The 20,755-nt window shown below is 42.8% G+C and overlaps 1 protein-coding gene across 9 annotated transcripts in view; it reads right to left on the bottom strand.

Moving 5' to 3' along the window:
- LOC138425563 (BOLA class I histocompatibility antigen, alpha chain BL3-7-like) overlaps positions 1-20,755 on the bottom strand; it is a 35,923-nt gene that overhangs the window by 4,239 nt on the left and 10,929 nt on the right. For 5 of the 9 annotated variants that reach the window (XR_011251274.1, XR_011251271.1, XM_069563594.1 and 2 more), the window contains 4 exons: positions 5,188-5,484; positions 2,960-3,235; positions 1,870-2,145; positions 1,649-1,753 (listed from right to left, as the gene is read on the bottom strand). Coding sequence is in view for 5 of the 9 variants with exons in the window: in XM_069563591.1 (XP_069419692.1) it covers positions 1,649-1,753; positions 1,870-2,145; positions 2,960-3,235; positions 5,188-5,484 (954 nt within the window). In the remaining 4 variants the exon portion in view is untranslated. Of the gene's footprint in view, positions 1-1,648; positions 1,754-1,869; positions 2,146-2,959; positions 3,236-5,187; positions 5,485-8,095; positions 10,689-20,755 lie in introns of those variants that run through there. The other 4 variants (XR_011251273.1, XR_011251272.1, XM_069563593.1 and 1 more) reach the window with 4 other exon arrangements.

Genomic DNA, 20,755 nt, shown 5'->3' with positions numbered 1-20,755 from the left:
ACACAAATTCCTGTCCCACTCGAGAAAGCAATGGTCCTTGACCTAGGGGTCCTATTTCCCAAACCACTGCACATCTAAATTAGACTCAGCTTCATAAATCCATGAGTCTGGATTTGAGCCAGCACCAGCACTTCTAGAGCTAAAAGCACAGAAAACAGCGTTGGAAGGGGGTTAAGAGCTGGATGAGTCATTTCTGTAGAACACACACACTAACTATAGTGAGCAGGGGCCCCCTGGGCCTTGTGGGGACAATGACAGGCAAAAATTACTCCTGCTCCTGTAGAGATGGGGGACACCTGGAGGAAATTAAGACTAGAATTCATATGCAAGAACAAAAAGAAGAGTAATTCTCTATAGAAATTAAGAAGAAAAAAAAAATAACACCTAAAAAATGAGGACTGAGGACCAGACCCAGTCCTGAGCCCTGGTTGACCTGGCCACATAAGGTCCTCACTGCCCACAGTCCAGAAGACAAGACAAGGTTCAGCTGATGTCTCAGTCCTTGGGATCACAGGTCCTGGTGAGACAAGGTTCTACTGAAGAGACAAGGACACAGGAGTTGAGAAGATGAGAACAGCAGTGACCATATCAAAGCCCATGATGCTCTGACTGGGCCCAGGCCCCGTCCACACTCAGCTCCTCACAGCCTTCTCCTGCCCCACCTGCAACAGAGTCGGCACAGCAAACACACAGATTTTAAAAGGTTCTCAGCACTTCCATTCATTTCTTGCAAAATTTAAGAATCTTCCTAGCCTTTAATTAACCCAGCAACCCCACCTCATGACAAGAATCAGGAAAAACAAATTCAGGGCTCCCCTGGCAGTTCAGTGGTTAAGAATCCGCCTGCCGATGTAAGAGACACGGGTTCAATCCCTGCCCTGGGAAGATGCCACGTGCCATGGAGCAATTAAGTGTGTGCCCACTACTACTGTCCAGAAGCCACTGTAATGAGAAGCCCGTGCACCACAACTCGAGAAAGCCAGCGGCAGCAACAGAGACTCGGAGCCAAAAATAAACAAGGGAACAGAAAAAATGCATTCATATCCAGATTCCTATTTTCAACAAGAAGTTGCAACTCAGTGTAACATGCAGTTAAGACAAGGATGTGGATGGCCCAGTCCCACCTCGTCACAAAGGAGGAGGGTGGGGGCATGTCGGGAGCTGCATTAGGCATTACTGACAAAATGGAGGCACAGCCCGCAGCCCCCTCTCCTCATTCCGCAGGCGTGGACCCGGGATTAGGGAGTTAGGCCTTGTAATTCTGACTTGTTTTTTCCTCTTCTCAGCTGAGTTGACTGAAAAGGAATATTAAGGTGCTTATTGTTCTTGAGAGGAGCATGAGAAGGCACAAAGCCTTCTGCAGCATGAAGAAAGTAGGTGCGCAGGCCTGAACCAACCACCTGCCGAGACCTGTCCTCGCAGTGACCTTCCCTGACCTTCAGTGTCCCCATCACCAGATTCATCACGTTGATACTGGTCTCCATTTTCACACGTGCCTTACAAAGAATAAGTGCAAGCAAAAAGCCCCAGACTTACCAAGCACATGTGTGTGGAGGTTACTTTCCAGTAACGAGACAGGCAAACTTCTACCTGGGCTTGAAACCCCCAGTGAGACAAGAAAAGTCAGATCCCTCCCTCCCTTCCCTACCTGAGCGCTTCCTCCTCCAGATCACAGCTCCAGCCGCCACAGCCACCACGAGGAGAACCAGGCCAACAATGATGCCCATGGTGAGGAAGGAGGTCTGAGGAGGTTCTGTGGAAGAAAGGGAAGGAGCCCAGACTTCAGGCTTCAGTCCTGACCTTGCCGTTCATGTCCAGAAAGGCTCCTGCTTTATCTGAGAGGAAGCTCCATCCCGACCCCCTCCTTACCCCATCTCAGGGTGAGGGGCTCCTGAAGCCCCTCGTGCTGCACACGGCACGTGTATCTCTGCTCCTCCCCAGAAGGCACCACCAGGGCCGCCCACTTCTGGAAGGTTCCGTCTCCTGAAGGCCTGGTCTCCACAAGCTCCATGTCCTGTGTCTGGTCCTCCCCATTGCGCTGCCAGGTCAGTGAGATCTCCTCAGGGTAGAAGCCCAGGGCCCAGCACCTCAGGGTGACCTCATGGTCAGAGATGCGGTGATGAGTCATGTGTGTTTTGGGAGGCTCTGTGGTACACAAAGCAGGGAGGGCTCAGGCAAGGGTTTGTTGAGTAGCATCAGCTCCAAAGATCAAGCCACCACAACTCCTGATGGCTCATCTGCCAACCAGTGGGAGAAAGGGAACTTCCTCTATCTGAGGGTAGAGGGACCCACAGTAAGCTGAGCCAGCTTCAAGACAAGGCTGTGGGAATTCAGTCTAATGTTCTCCTCCAGAATAAGAGCCCCTTCAAAGGCTCTCAACTCTTTTATCAAATCTTTGGTCAATGTTTTCTAGATACAGGTGTGTATCTAGTGGGAAAGTGCCAAAGGGATGAAAAATCTCCAAGACTCTATGAGGCAGCGCTGTGTCCTCCTGAGAGTAGTTTCCCTGGCACTAGTAAGAATGAGTGGCTCAGGGAACCTCCCTGGTGGTCCAGTGGTTAAGACTCCATGCTTACACTGCAGGGGGTTTGGGTTCAATTCCTGGTCAGGGAAGTAAGATTCCACATGCCGTGAGGTGTGGTCAAAAATAAACCAAAAACAAAAAACCAACACTGTGAATCAACTATTCTTCAGCAAAATAAATTAAAAAAACTAAAGAATGGGTGGATCAGATGGCACTGCCCCGGAGACTCAAGATAGGAAGTCCCCTCACTCCACATCTATGGCTTGTAGGGAAGTTGTCATCAGCACATTGGCCCCAGACATCCCACGTTAAATATCAACACCCCTGTGCTGAGTCAGTTCTGGAGAAGACATCCTCACCCACACTCTGCAGAGAAAATGGCCCAAGCTGGGGATGGGGGAAGGGCTGAAAGGGTGGGCTGTGGGAAGCCATTACCGGTGCGGTTCAAGCTCTCCCCTCCAAACGTCAAGTATCTCCACAGCCACAGGATGCACTCCTTCTCCAAGTAGTTCTTGTCTCTCTCTATGAAGTTCCCAGCGGCCTCCCATTTTTGTTTGGTGTATTGAGCAACGAATGTGGCTGCTGTGTATTGCAGAGGGTCCATATGCAAGCTCAGGTAGTCCTCACCATCATAGCCATACCGCCAGTGCCACGTGGTCCTGCCATCCTCCAGGAGCTCACAGCCGTAGGTGAACTGGAGGGTGTGGGGACCTGCCCAGCCCCAGGACAGTGGTGCCAGTCAGTGTCAGTTAGGCACAGTCTGCCCCCAAGGCCTCCCACCCGTGGTTCTAGCCCCCCCATACCTTCCCATCTCTTATCTTCTCCTTAGAGGACATTCAAATTCCATAGACAAACTAGTTTTGCCCTAATAACGATCTCTTTTAATTACAGTCAGTTCTGCTGTAGGAATGGTCTATGGTTGGTTCCAGGAGGTATTGAAAAGGCCATGGATTGGGAGTTACAGATTTGAACTCTGCCGTGCACTGTGTGATCTGGGCAAGTTATTCTTTCTATATTTATCTTGCATAAATGGAGGGTTAGATTATGACCTAACAGGTCTCTTCTAGGCTAACAGCCTCAGAGTCTAAGCTCAAGTTCCTGAAAACAGGACCACACTACACAGCATTAACACGGGAGGGCACAATGTACTGAGTAGTTTTCCTTGAGTGCTATGGATCAAATTTTATCCCTCCAATATTCACTGTATTGAACCCCTAACCCTTGAGGTAACTGTATTCGGAGATTCTAGGAAGTAATTAAGTTTAAATGAAGTCATGAGAGTAGCGCCCTAATCCAACAGGGACAAGAGGGGTTAAGGAGCTCTCTCCCTCACTCCATGGGCACACACAAAGGAAAGCGAGAATGTGGCCAACTGCAAGCCAGGAAGTGAGCCCTCACCACAGAGAACCCTGCTGAATCTTGACCTTGGACCTTCCAGTCTCTAGAACAGTCAGAAGATACATTTCTGGTGCTTAAATCATGCAGTCTGTGGTATTTTGTCATGGTAGGCCAAGCGGACTAATATGCATACTGTTGCTTAATCACTAAGTCAGGTCACTTGCTGTTTAGTCACTAAGCTCGTTTGCAACCCAACTTAGCAACTAAAGGACAACACGAGGCAGTAGAAACAGGAAATGGCATCAACAAGCCCAAACTGCTGAAAAATTTCCCAAATGAATTTCTAAGTCAAATGTGAACAAATCTGAGATCACTGCAGCCTGGATTCACCACACGCGCTTCTAGGTGTCTACAGATTTCCAGTTCAAGTTCCTAGTCTAACACTTGCATACTCTAACTTTATTGTGTACCATCACTCTCTTCTTATACTGTGAGCCTTTGAAAGGCAGGGTCTACATCAGTGCCTGTAAAGTAACCATCAGATAAACCTTTGTTGAATTCATGTTCCTAGAAGGATCAACTGGTAAAAGCTGAGCAGCCTCAGTATTCAGCTTGAATTATACTTCTCACTGGCTTATGCCTTGATTGGGCTTCAAGGCCCTTTTCAAACTTGTTTCAACAGACCTAAACTCTGAAGAGCCATTAACTAGAAATGATTAAATTTCAATACACCCCTTGAGCTCACTAAGACAAATTCTATCCCACGCCTTGCCCCACTCTGATTTCCTACTGCTTGGAACATCTTTTATGTTCTTCATAGACCTAAGTAATACACATCCACCAGGTTCTACGTAAACTTCTGTCTCACTCATGAAGCTCCGACCACTGGGGTATCTCATCTATGAATCTCACTAAACTATGGCATTCAAGGAGGTTCCTGTCTTTGACATCTCTGGGTATGCAGTGAAGGGTCAATAAACTTTTTACAGAAGTGTGAGTACCTTCCCATATGAATTATACGCTCTTTGAAGACAAACATCAGTTTATACTTTTCTGGATCCCCATTTCTAGCACTCAAAAGATGTTCAGCATATATCCACGACCCAATAATACTGCTTAATTGATCTGTTAATTATTAATTCTTGTCACACAGACCCTACACCATTGTGACCAGACCAGCTCAGCTTTCATTCTCAAGTGATAATTGTACACATTCTTCTGCCCCAGCCTGACGCTATGGGAACACTTGTCGAGAGCCTTTCACCCCTGGGGATTGGTATGAAGTGACAAGCGCCACTCCCCTCTGCTTTCTCCGAGGCACCTACTTGTTTGCTTTTGTGCCAGTGCTCTGTTCAGACCATCCTCCTTGGTTTGGTTGTAATATTGCTGCACATTCCTCAGATTTAAGTGGAAAATCTTCATCCGACTTGTGAAGATCTTGGTCTCATCATCAAAGTAACTTGGCTCCTCCCTCAACCAATGAACGCAAGACTTTGCTTTCATCTCTTCACTGTCATAGCGAATGAAGGGCTGGTTGTCCACGAAGCCAGAAGCCATAAACAAAGGGACTCCTGGACCCGGTTCAGACACAACTGAGTAGAAATACCGCAGAGAGTGTGATCCTGAGGTGAGAACAAGCGACAGTGGGTCAGAGCAAGCTCCAGAATTTACTGCGTGAGGATCTAGGGAATGAGAGTGTGTCTAATAGGAGACATGGCGCACAAGATAAAACAACGAAAAGACAATTACAACGCTCTGCATAAGTGAATTTAAATTCCACACAGAGTATGCACTGGGAGAATCTGGATAAATAAATGTACACACATATGTATACACATATAAGTATGTATGGATGCACTATACAGATATTTATATGTATGTAACAACAATATATTTACATATATACAGGGTAAGATTGATTTACTCTAAGGAATTAGCTCATGTAATTTTACAGGGCTGGCAAGCCCAAATCTGCAGGGCAGAGCTGCATGTTGGATACCTAAGGAAGACATTGCAGCTTATGTCCAAAAGCAGTCTGAAAGTAGAATTCACTCTTCCTCAGGAATGGATTAAGGCCTTCAACTGATCAGATAAGGCCTACCCACATTACCAGCTAGGGCAGTAGTCCTGAAGCTTTTCGGAACCAGTTTCATGGAAGACAATTTTTTCCGTGGCCCCAGAGTGGGGGGGATGAGAGCAAAGTGCAAATTTTTAAAAGTTGAAGTACAGTTGCTTTACAACATGGTGTTGGTTTCAGGTGTACAGCATAGTGATTCAGTATTCTGAAAGATTATATTCCATAACAGATTAAAGATAGTACGTGTAATCTCCTGTGCTATACAACAAATCCTTGTTGCTTATCTACTTCCCTAAGTATCTACTAATCCCATATCCCTAATTTGTCCCTCCTCTGTTCTCTCCTCTTTGTAATCTCAAATTTGATTTCTATGTCTGTGAGTCTGTTTCTGTTTTATAGGTACATTCATTTGTATTATTTTTCAATTCCATATATAAGTAATCTCAAATAGTATTTTTGTCTGACATTTCACTAAATATATTTTCTAGGTCTAGTCACACTGCTATAAATGGCAGCTAAAATACATACATTTTAGTTTATACATTAATTTATGAAGTTATATGGAACATAATTCCATGTTTATCTGCCAGTTGAATTCATTCTTCTGTAAATTATTTATTCATAGCATTTCTGTTTTTAACAGCATTGTTCTTTTTGCAGAAGAACCTCTGCACTTCTACCCCTTGACATGGGCTCCTGCTCTGATGAATAAAGTCCCTCTCACTGTGAACTGACCCCACTCAGATCTAGACTCCATTGAGAAACACCTACTGAGTTCAGAGGTCATTCCTCAGGACCCAGTGAACATGCAAGTCCTTGTCTGCTCTCTGCTGATCCCTACTGTGACCCTGCACCTAACAGGGGCTATGCAGGGAGCAAGGTTAGATGTTCGGAGACACTGAACTCCAGGGAGTGATTGTGGAGAGGGAAAACAACAAAAACAAGAGCAAAAGGAAGACACTGAGCACAAACTCCCCTTTATTATATGGCTCAGCCAAGCAGCCATAGCTGGGTGACATTCCATTTAGGCAGATAGGAAATGTATAAATATGGAAATGTTTACACGTTACTCCTATTAAAGCACTCACCACACCACTTTCACCTGCACAGAAACTGATTCCTAAAAATTATCATTGTGTTGGAGCATTTCCTCTGTGGTTTGCTGTTATTTCTTTAATTCTTTTAATGACTGTATGAAGTAGCTGCTTAAATTCCATGTTAGAGGTGAGAAAACTGAAGCTTAGTAGCAAAGCTTTATTTAGAACCCATTTCTCCTTCTCTCTTGCTCATAAATAGGTAAGACTTAAAAAAATTCACCCTGCCAGATATGTTTCAGATATGCCAATTCACATAAATTCTGATATGTCAAGAATTTGTTTCATTTTCCATGAGTCGTTACTTGTTGGTCTGGAAACATTTTACCCAGTAATTAAGTCATGAGTCTGGCTTTCCTTCTGGCTTTCTCGGTACACTTCTAGAGTCTGGCGTGCAACAATAGCTGCTGAGAAACTGTGCTAGGAGACCTGTGGCTGGGAACAATGGTTTTGCAAACAATCTGCATATAGGAAAATAAAAAAATTGTAGCTTAGTGGGTGGTGAGAGTTTTGCATCCTGTCCCTATGGGGTTTTCCTGATGAGCCATATTTAAACAAATACTTCAGTGAAGCCCTTTGAATAAAAGATGAATGTGTGTGCCTCGTTTTTTCTTTCAGTTCTGTCATTAATCAAGCTTGTGCTCAATTTTTTTTAAGTTATTTAAAATATTTTGTCTCATCTTTTTGGATTTGTTTCTGTAAATTCGTATACTCTACATAATGCATTGGTATAATGGAATATGTACATACTTTGTAAATAAATAAGCACACTCTAAATTGTAAAGAAAGATGAGCTAAAACCTTGGATACCATCCATCCCAAATTTTTGCTTCTGGCTGTGCCTTTGCCCTTCCAAATACTTTAAAAATGAAAGTGTTAGTCGCTCCCTCCTGAACGACCGCATAGACTGTTCAGTTCAGTCCCTCAGTGGTGTCCGACTCTTTGCGACCCCGCATAGACTGTAGCCCGCCAAAACCCTAGGCGATTCTCCAGGCAAGAATACTGGAGTGGGAAACCAGGAACGTCTATTCTGAGCAAGAGTACAGAATTATGACTTCTGACCTGGTTCAGAGATCTGCCAACTTCTTTCCTGTTTACACTGCTGCTGCTGCTAAGTCGCTTCAGTCGTGTTCGACTCTGTGCGACCCCAAAGACGGCAGCCCAGCAGGCTCCTCCATCCACGGGATTCTCCAGGCAACAATACTGGAGTAGGGTGCCATTTCCTTCTCCTCTTGTTTACACTAGCTGCCCGCATTGACAGAGCCCGCACAAATTAGCCAGTGACGGCCAGCACCAAGGTTTTGGAAAGTCACCACGGAGCTTCCAGTGTTCTGAAAAATTCCACTCTCGGCCGGTTTCGGCTTCTCCTACTCTCCCAGCCCTCCACCCCTCGCTCCCAACTCACGGGTTTGTGTCTCTGGAAGGTAAGCTAGGAAGAAATTCAAGAGGACAGAGCCCCACAGCATGGCCGTAGCTGTTCCGATTGGCCCCAAGACTTCGGGGCACGGCTGTGGCACACAGCTCCGAGACCACTGGCTTCACTCCAGCTCCGGACTGCATGCGGGCGGCGCCTTACAGGAACCGAAACGGCTTGAAAACGCAAGACAGAGTCGGGGTCGGGGGTGGAAACTACTGCAGAGCACCAGCCACTCAGCGATAAGCTCGTCAGGAAACGACCATCTGGGGAAGGACGACTGAAGTTGAATTCGGAGAAAACGAAAGCCCCAGCATGTGGCTTCCTGCATAGCCGTTGCCACAGCAGGTCAGCCAGTAGCCCAGGACAGGTCTAGACGGCACCCACCCACTTGGACTTCAGATCCTAGGCGAGCCTCTCCGCTTCGGAGCCTTGGCTTCTTCCTCATCCAAATGCAAATAAGGTTAATCTGTATTTGGAAAACTATGGAGAAGTTGAGTGACTAGCAGCTTGGGAAAATGTAGCCATATATATGTTAAGTGGGGAAACGTGGTAAACAAGTAATTAAAGCTGAACTGGTACCCATGTCAAAAAAAAACCACGGAGCATTAAGGAATTCCCTGGCGGTCCAGTGGTTTGGACTAGGCGCTTTCCCTGCTGAGGACCGGGGGGCAAGAAAAAAACAATTACATGTTTAGGGAGAAAATAGACAATAAAGACACAAAAATAAGGTTCTCACTTGGGGTGATTAATGGTGTGAACTGCCACTCATTTAAAATGTCCTGTCAGCCACACTGGCAGTCCTTTACCAGTACAAACATGTATCAGATCATCATGTCCTCCACCGTTAGTGAATATGTTATAGGTTAATTTCATCTGAAACACTGGAGGGAAAATAAAATGTCCAATTAAAATAAATCCAGCAGGATTACTGTGTAAGCCAGAAACTACTATGAGGAATTTGGGAGGGGCGGTTCCTTCCCCTGCTCTGGAGGAAATGAGTCCACCACTGAGTCAGAGTTGCCTCAGAGTAGGGGATGGCACCCCACTCCAGTACTCTTGCCTGGAAAATCTCATGGGCCGAGGAGCCTGGTGGGCTACAGTCCATGGGGTTGCACAGAGTCGGACACGACTGAAGTGACTTAGCAGCAGCAAGCCCTTTTCCATGGCTTGGCAGTTTAAGGGGAGAAGGTTCAAACCCCCACAGTGGGGTTGAGGCACGATGGTAGAGCCTGGGACAAGGACGTGGAGCCGAGAGAAAGATGAAAACACACAGGACATCGCCTTTCCATCTCCTCTTGGCTTTTTGTTATCTGGAGAGAATTCAAAATCAGCCAACCCTGGTTCCTCTTTATCTCTTTCCTCTTACATGTTGCTGTAACATAAACAGGAAGATGAAACCAAGCAGCACCAATACTTTGCTCAGAAATCTCCTTAGCTATATAACGTTTCATTTCTTACAAATTCTGCTTCCCACATAACTGCAGGAGATAATTTAGCTGAGCTTTCCACTACTATCAATATTTAAGAAAGATTTCCCCTTTTTCTATTTTCCAATAAGATGTTCCTCATTTTCTTCTCAACTCTCACTGGCAGAGTTCTCAAAGCCCTGGTTTCTACCAAGTCTGTTCACAGAAACGTAGGCTTTCTCCAACATGCTTTTCTTTTGGCAGCGCAGGAAGGCTTGCAGGATCTTAGTTCCCCAACCAGGGATCAAACCCAGCAGTGAAAGCACAGCCAAAAAATAAAAATGCTAGAAGTCTGCGGTGCTTCAGTCCATGGGGTCGCAGAGCTGGGCACAGCTGAGTGAGTGAACAACATGATATTAGTTACAGGCTTTTCATAAATACTTGTATCAGGTTAAGGGAGTTCCCTCTGTGGCAGGCAGACTCTAAGATGACCCCCAGCGATCTTCTTCTAATCTTTATGACCTTTCATTATCCCCCACCTCGAGACTGTCTCTGAGACCTTTGAATTGTTTCAAACCAAGAGAACGTAGCAGGGACTTCCCTCATGGCCCAGTGGCGAAGACTCAGAGCTCCCAATGCAGGGGGTCTGGGTTCAACTCCTGGTCAGAGAGCTGGATCCCACATGCCACAGTTAAGACCACAAGCAGCCTAATTTTAAAAAAAAAATTTCTTTTAGAGAATATGGCAGGTGATAGGATGTCATGCCTATGATCACATGGCCAGAGTCTGTTTTGCTAGTAGCCTTTCTTAAGACATTCTGCTGTGCTGTCTTTGAGGAAGTAGCCATGTTGAGAGTCCCATGTGATAAGGAACTGAGGGGCGGCCAATAGGAGCTGAGGCAGCCTCCAGTCAACCAGTCAAGTCCCTCAGTCTTAGGATATAACCACAGGGAAGGGAATTCTACTGATGTCCTTAGTGAGTGTTCTTATCCTGCAGATAAGAACACAACTGACATCTTAATTGAAAAAAAAAAAAAAAGGCTTGCAGAGAATCTAGTTAAGGTATGCTTGAAGTCCTGACCCACAGAAATTGAGATAACAAATGTGTGTTGATTTGAGGTTTGTAATTGCTTATTATGTAGCATAGAAAACTACATACGTTTAATCCATTCACATTTATTATGAGTGGATCTGCTTACCATTTTTCATTCTTTCAATGTTTCACATCTTTTTCTCTATTCCTTCTCTTACTGTCTTTTATTAAGTATTTGCTATGACTCATATAAATTATTTTGTTCAATCTCAGTGTAATTTTGAATTATAGTGATTTCTTTAGAAATTACAATCTCCACCTTAACATATCATGATAGACTTTGGATAAATACTACTTTAATTCCCGTTAGCACAGAAAACTTGCTCTGATGTAGCTTTATGTCTCCTCTCCTTTGTGTTATCATATATATGACATCTATGTATATATTATAAAGCTGACAATATAGTGTCATACTGATTTATATAATTTTCTTTTAAAATTGAGAAAAGAAAACAACATACTTGAGCCTTTCATTTTAAACTTTGTATTTAGCATTTCCAGTCCTCTTCCTTCTTGTGGATTCAAATGACCATTTTTGTCATTTCCTTACTCCAAGAGTTCCATTCCCTCCCCCATCCTTTGTCCAATTAGTCACATGAATAGATATCTGTAGCTGTTATAAGCTCAATACAATAAATTCATTGTTTTATGTAATTTAAGTCAGATAAGATAAAAATACATTTATAATATTTTCATAATTACCTTTCCTGGTGCTTTTTTTCATGTGGACTGGATAACCTGGTGCCATTTCTTTTCAGTCTAAAGAAGCTGTCCTTAATATTTCTTGTTAAGAGAGCTCTATTTTTTGAATTAATGTAATTGGAGGATAATTACACAAGCTGAGAAGGGTATTCGAGGTAGAGGACGTGTATTCCAAAGTAGGAAGAAAGTTCGGTGCCTAAACCGCTTCCCCTGATGGTGTCGTTACCCCGATTTGTGATGTTTTTTGCCATACATCAACATGAATTGGCCACAGGTATACATGTATCCCTCCCATCCTGAACCCCCCTCCCACCTCCCTCCCCACAGATCTGCTATTAATACCAATAAATTCTCTCAGGGTCTTTATCTGCGAATGTCTCTGTCTTCAGTTTCAAATCACAGTTTTGCTAGATATAAGATTCTTGGTTATCAGGTTATTTGGTGGTTTCTGTGTTTTTAGCTTTTCACTTTGAATATATCAATGCTTTTTGGCCTCTGTTTTTTCTGATGAGAAGTTAGCTGTTATTGGGCGTAGGAATGTATATGTTTAATATGCAATGTTTTCCCTTATTGCTTTCAAATTTTTCTCTTTTGTTCGTAATCTTTTGACATTAACGTGTCTTCGTGTGGATCTCCTTGTGTTTATCTTACATGGAGTATGGTATGTCTCTTGGGTGTACAGATTAATATTTCTCATCAAATTTGGGAAGTTTTAAGCCTTTTTTTTTCTGCGTTTTCCCTTTCCTCCTTTTCTGAGACTATTATGCATATGTTGGTACACTGATGGTGTTCGACAGTATCTGAGACTCTGTCTGTACATTTTTTATCCTTATTTCTTCCAGTTCTTCATATTGCATAAACTCTATTCAACTGTCTTCAAATTCTTCCTTCTGCCAGCTCAATTCTGCTATTAAGTCCTTCTACTGAACAGGTTTTGGTTTTTGCTTTATATATATATATATTTAAAGACTTCATTGTCTTAGAAAAGTTTTAGGTTTTCAACAAGATTGAGAGGAAGGTACGGAGATTTTCCACACTTACATCGTCTCTCCCAGTTATCAACACCACTCACCAGAATGGTACATTTTTTACCAAGGATGAACCCACATTGACACATCACAGCTACAAAGTCCCCAGTTTTCCTTAGTATTCACTCTCGATGCTGTACAAACCAGGCTTTGAACAAATGTGTAAGGCCACATATGGCTTCCCTGTGGCACATCGGTAAAGAATCCACCTGCCAATGCAGCAAACACAGGAGACGGGTTGGATCACTGGGTCCGGAAGATCTCTTGGGGTAGGAAATGGCAACCCACTCCAGTGTTCTTGCCTGGATAATTCCATGGACAGAGGAGCCTGGCAGGTTACATATAGTCCATGGGGCAGTAAAGAGTCAGACACGACTGAGCGACTGAGTACGCACGTACATAATGACATATGTTCATTATTATTACAGCATACAAAGTATTTTCATTGCCCTGAAAATCCTCTGTGTTCTGCCTGTTTATCTCACTACCCACCCCACCAGCTGCCACTAGATTTTCTTGTCTCTGTAGTTTTGCCATTCCCATGTCATATAGTTGGAATCAGCCTTGCAACATTTAGACTCCCACCTAGTTCCCCCCAGTACGTGCAGAATATTTTAAACAAAATTATAAATATATCATCTGTAATATTTTTACTATATCACTAAAAATAACTTCATAAATTTGATCATTTTAAATCATTTCTAAACACCATAATAATTAACATCATCAAACATCTAGGGCATGTTCATACTTTTCTAATTATATTATTATTTTTTCCTTAACAACTGAGGTGTTAAACCAAGATACAGAAACACACTTGTTGCTTTTGATTGCTTTGTCTCCTAACTTACTAATTTCATTTCTTTTGCATTTTTCCCTCTTGACATTTGGTTAGAAATCAGCCTTCACTCCTACCACAGCTTACCTACAGCTTCCTGTTTCCTCCCCTTTGAAGTCACAAAATTCTAAGTTAAGATACTAACATTTTCTTTGAAACTTTCTTCTCATATTTTATTTGGTGCCTTTAACAACTCTTTCTTCATCGTTAGGTTTCAAAAGTCTAGGAGAACAATTCCCTTCATAAGGGGGTTTATAACCCACTGTCCTAAGTGAGTTAATATTATCTTTGTATTACAAGAAGCAGAACTGTCTGAAAATAACACTGAGCACTCGTGGGTAGCCTGAATAATGAGCTAATTAGAACCTGCGGTTCCTTCTTTTCCCAGTGAGTGGAGCTGCAAGAAGTTACCTTCTGGGACTTCCCTGGTGGTTCAATGGCGAAGACTCCACATTCCCAATGCAGGGGGCCTGGGTTCAATCCCTGGTCAGGGAACTAAATCCCACATGCCACAACTATTAACAAGATCCCACATGCTGCAGTGAAGAAGCAGTACAAATAAATAAATACAAAGAAATATTTATTTTAAAAAAGAAGTCACCTTCTAAGGGGATCAGTGGTATTTTTAACACTTGGCAGAGGAGACTGTAATTTGCCATGGGCCCCCAGGTCTCCAGTTATTGGGCAGTTAACATTTCCAAACACCTGCAATGTATTATCTCCTGCTGCTGCTGCTAAGTTGATTCAGGCGTGTCCGACTCTGTGCGACCCTACAGACAGCAGCCCACCAGGCTCCTCTGTCCACAGGATTCTTTAGGCAAGAACACTGGAGTGGGTTGCCATTTCCTTCTCCTGTATTATCTCCCACTACGTAACAAATTACCCCAAAACAAGAGGATTGAAACAACTCAAAGCATCTCAGAGTTTCTGTGGGTCAGCAACCCAAGCACAGCATAAGCTGGGTCATCTACTTTAGGGTGTCTACAAGACTGCAATAAAGATTTTGCAAGAGTGGGGCTCATCTGGACTCAACTAGGAAGGGATCTATTTTCAAACTTACATTTTTTTAGCAGGATTCAGTTCCTTGAGGGTTGTTGTACTGAGGGCCTCAGACCCTCACTGGCTGTTGGACAGGGGAGACCTCTCAGTTCTTTACCACATAGGTCTCTCCAACATGGCAGTTTGCTTCATCAAAGACAGTAAAGGAGTTTCTTAGCAAGATGAAAGTCATAGACTTTTATAATCTACGCATGGAAGTGATGTCTTTTTCCTTCACCATATTCTTTTGGTTAGAAGTCAGTCCCTAGATCCAGCCCACACTCAAGGGGAGGGGATTTCACAAGTATGTGAATACCAGTGGAGAAGGACCGTTAGAGGACACTGCAGGAGTCTGTTCACCACATCCTGTCAACAGCCGACACTAACCCAGAATGCTTGGTGCCTAAGCAGTTTTTGTCTCCTCACTGATAAGGTGGCTTTCCCCTCCCCCTCAAAAAAGGGGATGTGGCTGCACTGAGTCTTGGTTACAGCATGTGAGATCTAGTTCCCTCACCAGGGATCGAACCTGGACCCTCTGCATCAGGAGCCTGGAGTCTTAGCCAATGGACCATCAGGGAAGTCCTGGTAAGGTGGCTCTTGGCGCTGCTTGCCTTACGATGAGAGCAGTAATGTGGCAGGATCCCTCCACTATCCCCTGCTCTCACCCTGCCTGCCCAGAAGGGTGCCCAGTTTGCTTGTTTATGCAAAGAAGAGGAGGAATGGGACTCGTGCCCTCTTTTTACTTGCTGACGCTGAATTGAAACCTATTTCTTAACCTGTAGCATATGGTACTGTGGTTTTCTGTTGAGTCCTGGTGAACAGGTGGTGACCCTAAAGGGACCCACTTTGCATGATAATCACATCTGATTTTCCTCTCTCAGCCTTTTTACTTCCTGAGTCCTTTCACCCCTGAACACTGCTTTCTGGTTGTTTTCATGGCTTCTGTCTGTAGCTTGAAGGACAGATTCTGCCCACCCTTTGCTCACCAGCCAATTCTGAAACCCCAGTCTAAGCACAAGATGTCTAGGAGCATGGTTCTGACATGCTTTATCAACTTTCTTCCACACCACCAGCACACACATGCGTGAGTGCACACACACACACACACATCCATTCTAGTGGGAACTGATAGCTACAGTCCTATGTATATACGCCCTCAATACACACACACATATCTAACAATATATACATCAAACAGTCTTCATGGTTCCCTACACTGTTAACGCACAAACTAAATCATGCATTCTTCCTTAGTTAGTATTTCCTTTTCTGCTAAGTGTAGGTAAAATCTCCAGCTTTATTTTTCTATTGTCCACACCACGCAGCATTCGGCATCTTAGTTCCCAGACCAAGGATCGAATCTGTGACCCTGCAGTGGAAGCACAGCCATTTGTTGGGGCGGCGGGGGGCGGGGGGGGGCGTTGTTTTCAATATGCTTTTTGTATTTTTATTTTTGGCCACACTGCGTGCCATGTGGGATCTTAGTTCCCCAATCAGGGATCAAACCTGTGCCCTCTACACTGGAAGGCAGAGTCTTAACCACTGGACTGCCAGGGAAGTCCCTGTTTTGTTTTTTGAAGTGTGAAATCTTAACCACTGGACCACCAGGGAAGTCCACTTAAATTCAGTACAGTACCTGACACAGAATAAACATGGAATAGATGTTTAACTCACTCAATGCTCAGAACAACCGTTAAGTAGTTACTGTTATTCTGTTTCAGGGTGAGGAAAATGAGACATGTAGCAACTGAGGAACTGAGTACACTTATTTGACTTACTGGATTAAATTAAACATACTAAAATTATTTTCACCTTTTTAGCTGAATAAATATGGCTATTAGAAAATTTTAAATTGCACACGTATGCATTCTACTTCTCCTGAACTGTGCTCATCTAGATAACACAAATTATCTCCACACTGCCTACATCTTACTTTACTCAAAAATTTTAACTTTTATTAATTTCAATTTAAATTCTAAATGTATTAATAATTAGGGGTGGGTACCCTATGCAGCTTGTAGGATCCTAGTTCCCTGACCAGGGATCAAACCCAAATCCAGCACTGGTCTAACCACTGGACCACCAAGGGATTCCCTAAATGTAAATTTTTAACAGCTTTCTTGAGATGTAATTTACATACCATATAATTCACCCATTTAAAGTATATAATTCAACACATTTTAATAAATTTCCAGAGTTGTTTCAACCAGCACCACAATTTTTGAAGATTTCCATCAGCCCAGCCCCCAAAGAAATCCCTTATCCATGGGATAAGGGACTTTCCCCCACCTAAAATCCCCCAACCCTCTGGCAACCACTATTTCCTATTTCCATGGATCTGCCTATTCTGGACATTTCATAGAAATGAAATCATCTGTCATCTTTTGTGTCTGGCTTCTTTTACTCAGTATATTTAAGACTCAACTAGGTTGTAACACTTATCAGTACTTGACTTTTTATTACAGAGTAATATTCTATTGTATGAATATATCATATTGTGATCATTGCTTAAATTTTATATTTTAAGGCAGGACAAGAAAAACTAAACACTAACTTTTCTGTTTGGATCTCCACCCTCCCCTCCCTAACCACATTCTATAAGTGTGAGAGAACCTCCTCTCTCCCTCCTCTCTCATAACATGCTATTTTCTAAGTGTGAAATAACTTGCAAGAATGACAGTGAATCCCAGTCTTGCACTAAGCATTTAATAACAGCTAGCTGCAAAGAGGAGAGTGAAAAAGCTGGCTTGAAACTCAACATTCAAAAAACGAAGATCATGGCATTTGGTCCTATCACTTCATGGCAAACAGATGCGGAAACAATGGAAACAGTGACAGACTTTATTTTCTTGGGCTCCAAAATCATGGCAGATGGTGACTGCAGCCATGAAATTAAGACGCTTGCTCCTTAGAAGAAAAGCTATGACCAACCTAAACAGCATATTAAAAAGCAGAGACATTACTTTGCTGACAAAGGTCTGTCTAGCCAAAGCTATGGTTTTTCCAGTAGTTATGTATGGATGTGCTAATTGTACCATAAAAAATCTGAGTGCCAAAGAACTGATGTTTTTGAACTGTGATGTTGAAGAAGACTCTTAAGGGTCCCTTGGACTACAAGGAGATCAAACCAGTCAATCCTAAAGGAAATCAGTCCTGAATATTCATTGGAAGGACTGATGTTGAAGCTGAAGCGCCAATGCTCTGGCCACCTGATGCAAAGAACTGACTCATCTGAAAAGACCCTGATGCTGGGAAAGATTAAAGGCCGGAGAAGGAGACAACAGATGATGAGATGGTTGGATGGCACCATAGACTCAATGGACATGAGTTTGAGCAAGCTCCAGGAATTGGTGAGGGACAGGGAAGCCTAGCGTGCTGCAGTCCATGGGGCTGTAAAGAGTTGGACACAACGAGTGACTGAACAACAAACAACAAAGCTGCAAATTATTACAGAACCACCAATACCCAGGCCACCTCATCTGACTTTAGAAATAAAGCGAAGAAACTTTCTCGTTTTTATTCAAACTCAGTCTATCTACTTTTGTTTATTCAGCTAAAAAGAATCAGAAAAAACAGAAAGACCATACCTTCCCCTCACTCCACAAGAGCCATGCATTAAAAGCAAGTATCCTAACTCTTGAGGCCTCTTATTACTGTAATTTCTAAATATGCCCCACCTGACTTCCAAATCTAACCAGCTCAATACTCAAAAGTCACGCTGCTGTTTAGTTGTGTCCAGCTCTTTTGCAACCCCATTGACTATAGCCCGCCAGGTTCCTCTGTCCACAAAAGTTCCCAGGCAAAAAGACTGGAGTGGGTTGCCATTTCCTTCTCCAGGGCATCTTCCCAAACCCAGGAATCGAACCCACATCTCCTGTACTGGCAGGTGGCTTCTTTACCATGGGCCACCAGGGAAGTGCTTAAAAGTCACAGTAGCATATTAACTAATGCTCACAGCCCTCTACAGTATTCTGTTCCATACCGGTATTCAGTTAGCACACACTAGTAAGCTATACTGATTGCTAAAGAAAACAAAACAGCCACTGATAAACAGTAAAAGAAGTGCTATCAATCCTAACATATACTCATTAGCAATGTCTCGGCTAACACAGGGTCTATCAGTAGAGGAATTCCTGTCATTGCAGGAGACACGTTCGTGGTATCACCTGCCAGTTCAGTCACAAGCTCTGTGGCTAGGGTTGTACATTCTTCATTCTACATTTATAAAAATCATCACTTTGTTAAATCCTCACACTGCTAAAATTTCCAAACAATATATTTGTTTGGCTTCTCCTTTGTTACTATTGTTACTGGACTGCTATTCCTGCAGTAATAACAGTTGTGCAGCGTTTTCGTATCTATAAATGCCAAGAACTTAAAATATGAGGAATAAACGGAATGAAGTGAGGAAGTCTGGATACACTTTGTATTTATTTTCATTATTTTTGTTTATTTGGCTGCACTGGATCTTAGTTTCAACCAGGCATCAAACCCAGGCCCCCTGCATTGGAAGCCCCCAGGGAAGTTCCTCGATACATTTTTAACACGGGTTTTAAATTTTATAAACATTCATCTCGTGGATCTGAGAGGGAACAAGGAAACAGTGACATGCATCAGTCTGAAATACATGATACTGTACAAAAACTATGACAAGTAGCAATGTCTTTAATAATGTGTAAGATTCAGTTCAAAGTAAATAGTAACTGGCTTTTCTAATACTTAAAAAGTGATTTTGACAAAACTCACCTGTGGCTTATAATTGTTAGCAATGTAAATACTGGTTCTAAAGCTGTGTGAAAGTTGAAAGTACTCAAAACATTGTCAGCCCTCAGGACTCAAAATAATTAGCAATGATCACAAAGAATTTAAAGAGCACTATGAATTAGATTCACACAACAAAGTATCTGCTCTAAAACTCTTGAAATAAATTTTATCATAAAATCAGCAAAACATTGAAAAGGTGCCAGAAGAGTCTCAGTCCAGCTTTTTAATTTTACTGGAGTATAGCTGATGTACAATATTTTATTAGTCTCAGACATAAAACAGCAAAGTGATTCAAAGTGAAAGTGTTAGTTGCTCAGTTGTATCCAACTCTTTGTGACCCCATGGCCTGTAGCCTCTGCCCATGGAATTCTTCAGGCAAGAATACTGGAGTGGGTAAGCCATTCCCTTCCCCAGAGGATCTTCCTGACCCAGAAATCGAACCCAGGTCTCCCTGATTGCAGGCAGATTCTTTTATTGTCTGAGCCACAAAAATCCCAAGCTCTTGATTTACCCTCCCACCTCTGCAATTCCCATTTGGTAACCAGAAGCTTGTTTTCAGTATTTATGTTGATTTTCATTTTGTAAAAAAGTGCATTTTTTAAAATTAGGTCCCACATATGACTGAAATCATCTCTGACTTATTTCACTCAGTATGATAATCTCTAGGTCCACCCATGTGGCTGCAAATGGCATTATTTTCTTCTTTTTTATGTCTGAGTAATGTTTCATTAGATACACATGCACCACATCATCTTTGTCCATTCCTGTCAATGGACACTTAGTTTGCTTCCAGGTCTTGGCTATTGTAAACAGTGCTGCAATGAACACTGAGGTGCGTGTATCTTTTCTAATTATGAGCTTCCGTGGAAATATGGCCAGGAGTGGGACTGCTGGATCATATAGCAGTTTTATTTTTAGTTTTTTAAGGAACCTCCATACTGTTCTCCATAGTGGTTATACCAATTTACATCCCCACCAGCAGTGTAGGAGGGGTCCCTTTTCTCCACATCCTTTCTAGCATTTATTGTTTGTAGCCTTTTTTTTTAAGAACAAAAGATTTTATATTTTCTTGGGTATGTATTCACTTTTTTATTTTACCAATTAAAATACCGTTTATTGGCATCTTCTCTTTCTTTTTTCATGTCCCTACTTTTTTTTATTTTTAATTGGAGGATAACTGCTTTACAACACTATGTTGTTTTCTGTGTTTATCGACTTTTTGTTGATGGCCATTTGTCAGAATGGTATGAGGGAACACGTCCCTTTAGTTTTGATTTGCATTCTATGATAATTGGTGATGTTGAGCATCTTTTCATGTGCTCTTTTGGCCATCTGTATGTCTTCTTTGGAGAAATGTTTATTTAGATCTGCTGCCCATTTTTTGAAAAGTACTACAGAAGGAGAAAGATGCTAGGTCTTATAAGGTAGGTAAATCCT

The sequence above is a fragment of the Ovis canadensis genome, chromosome 20 (genome assembly GCF_042477335.2).
Source record: "Ovis canadensis isolate MfBH-ARS-UI-01 breed Bighorn chromosome 20, ARS-UI_OviCan_v2, whole genome shotgun sequence".
In the NCBI taxonomy this organism is placed as follows: domain Eukaryota; kingdom Metazoa; phylum Chordata; class Mammalia; order Artiodactyla; family Bovidae; genus Ovis; species Ovis canadensis.
This window is presented reverse-complemented; position numbering and strand designations above follow the sequence as displayed.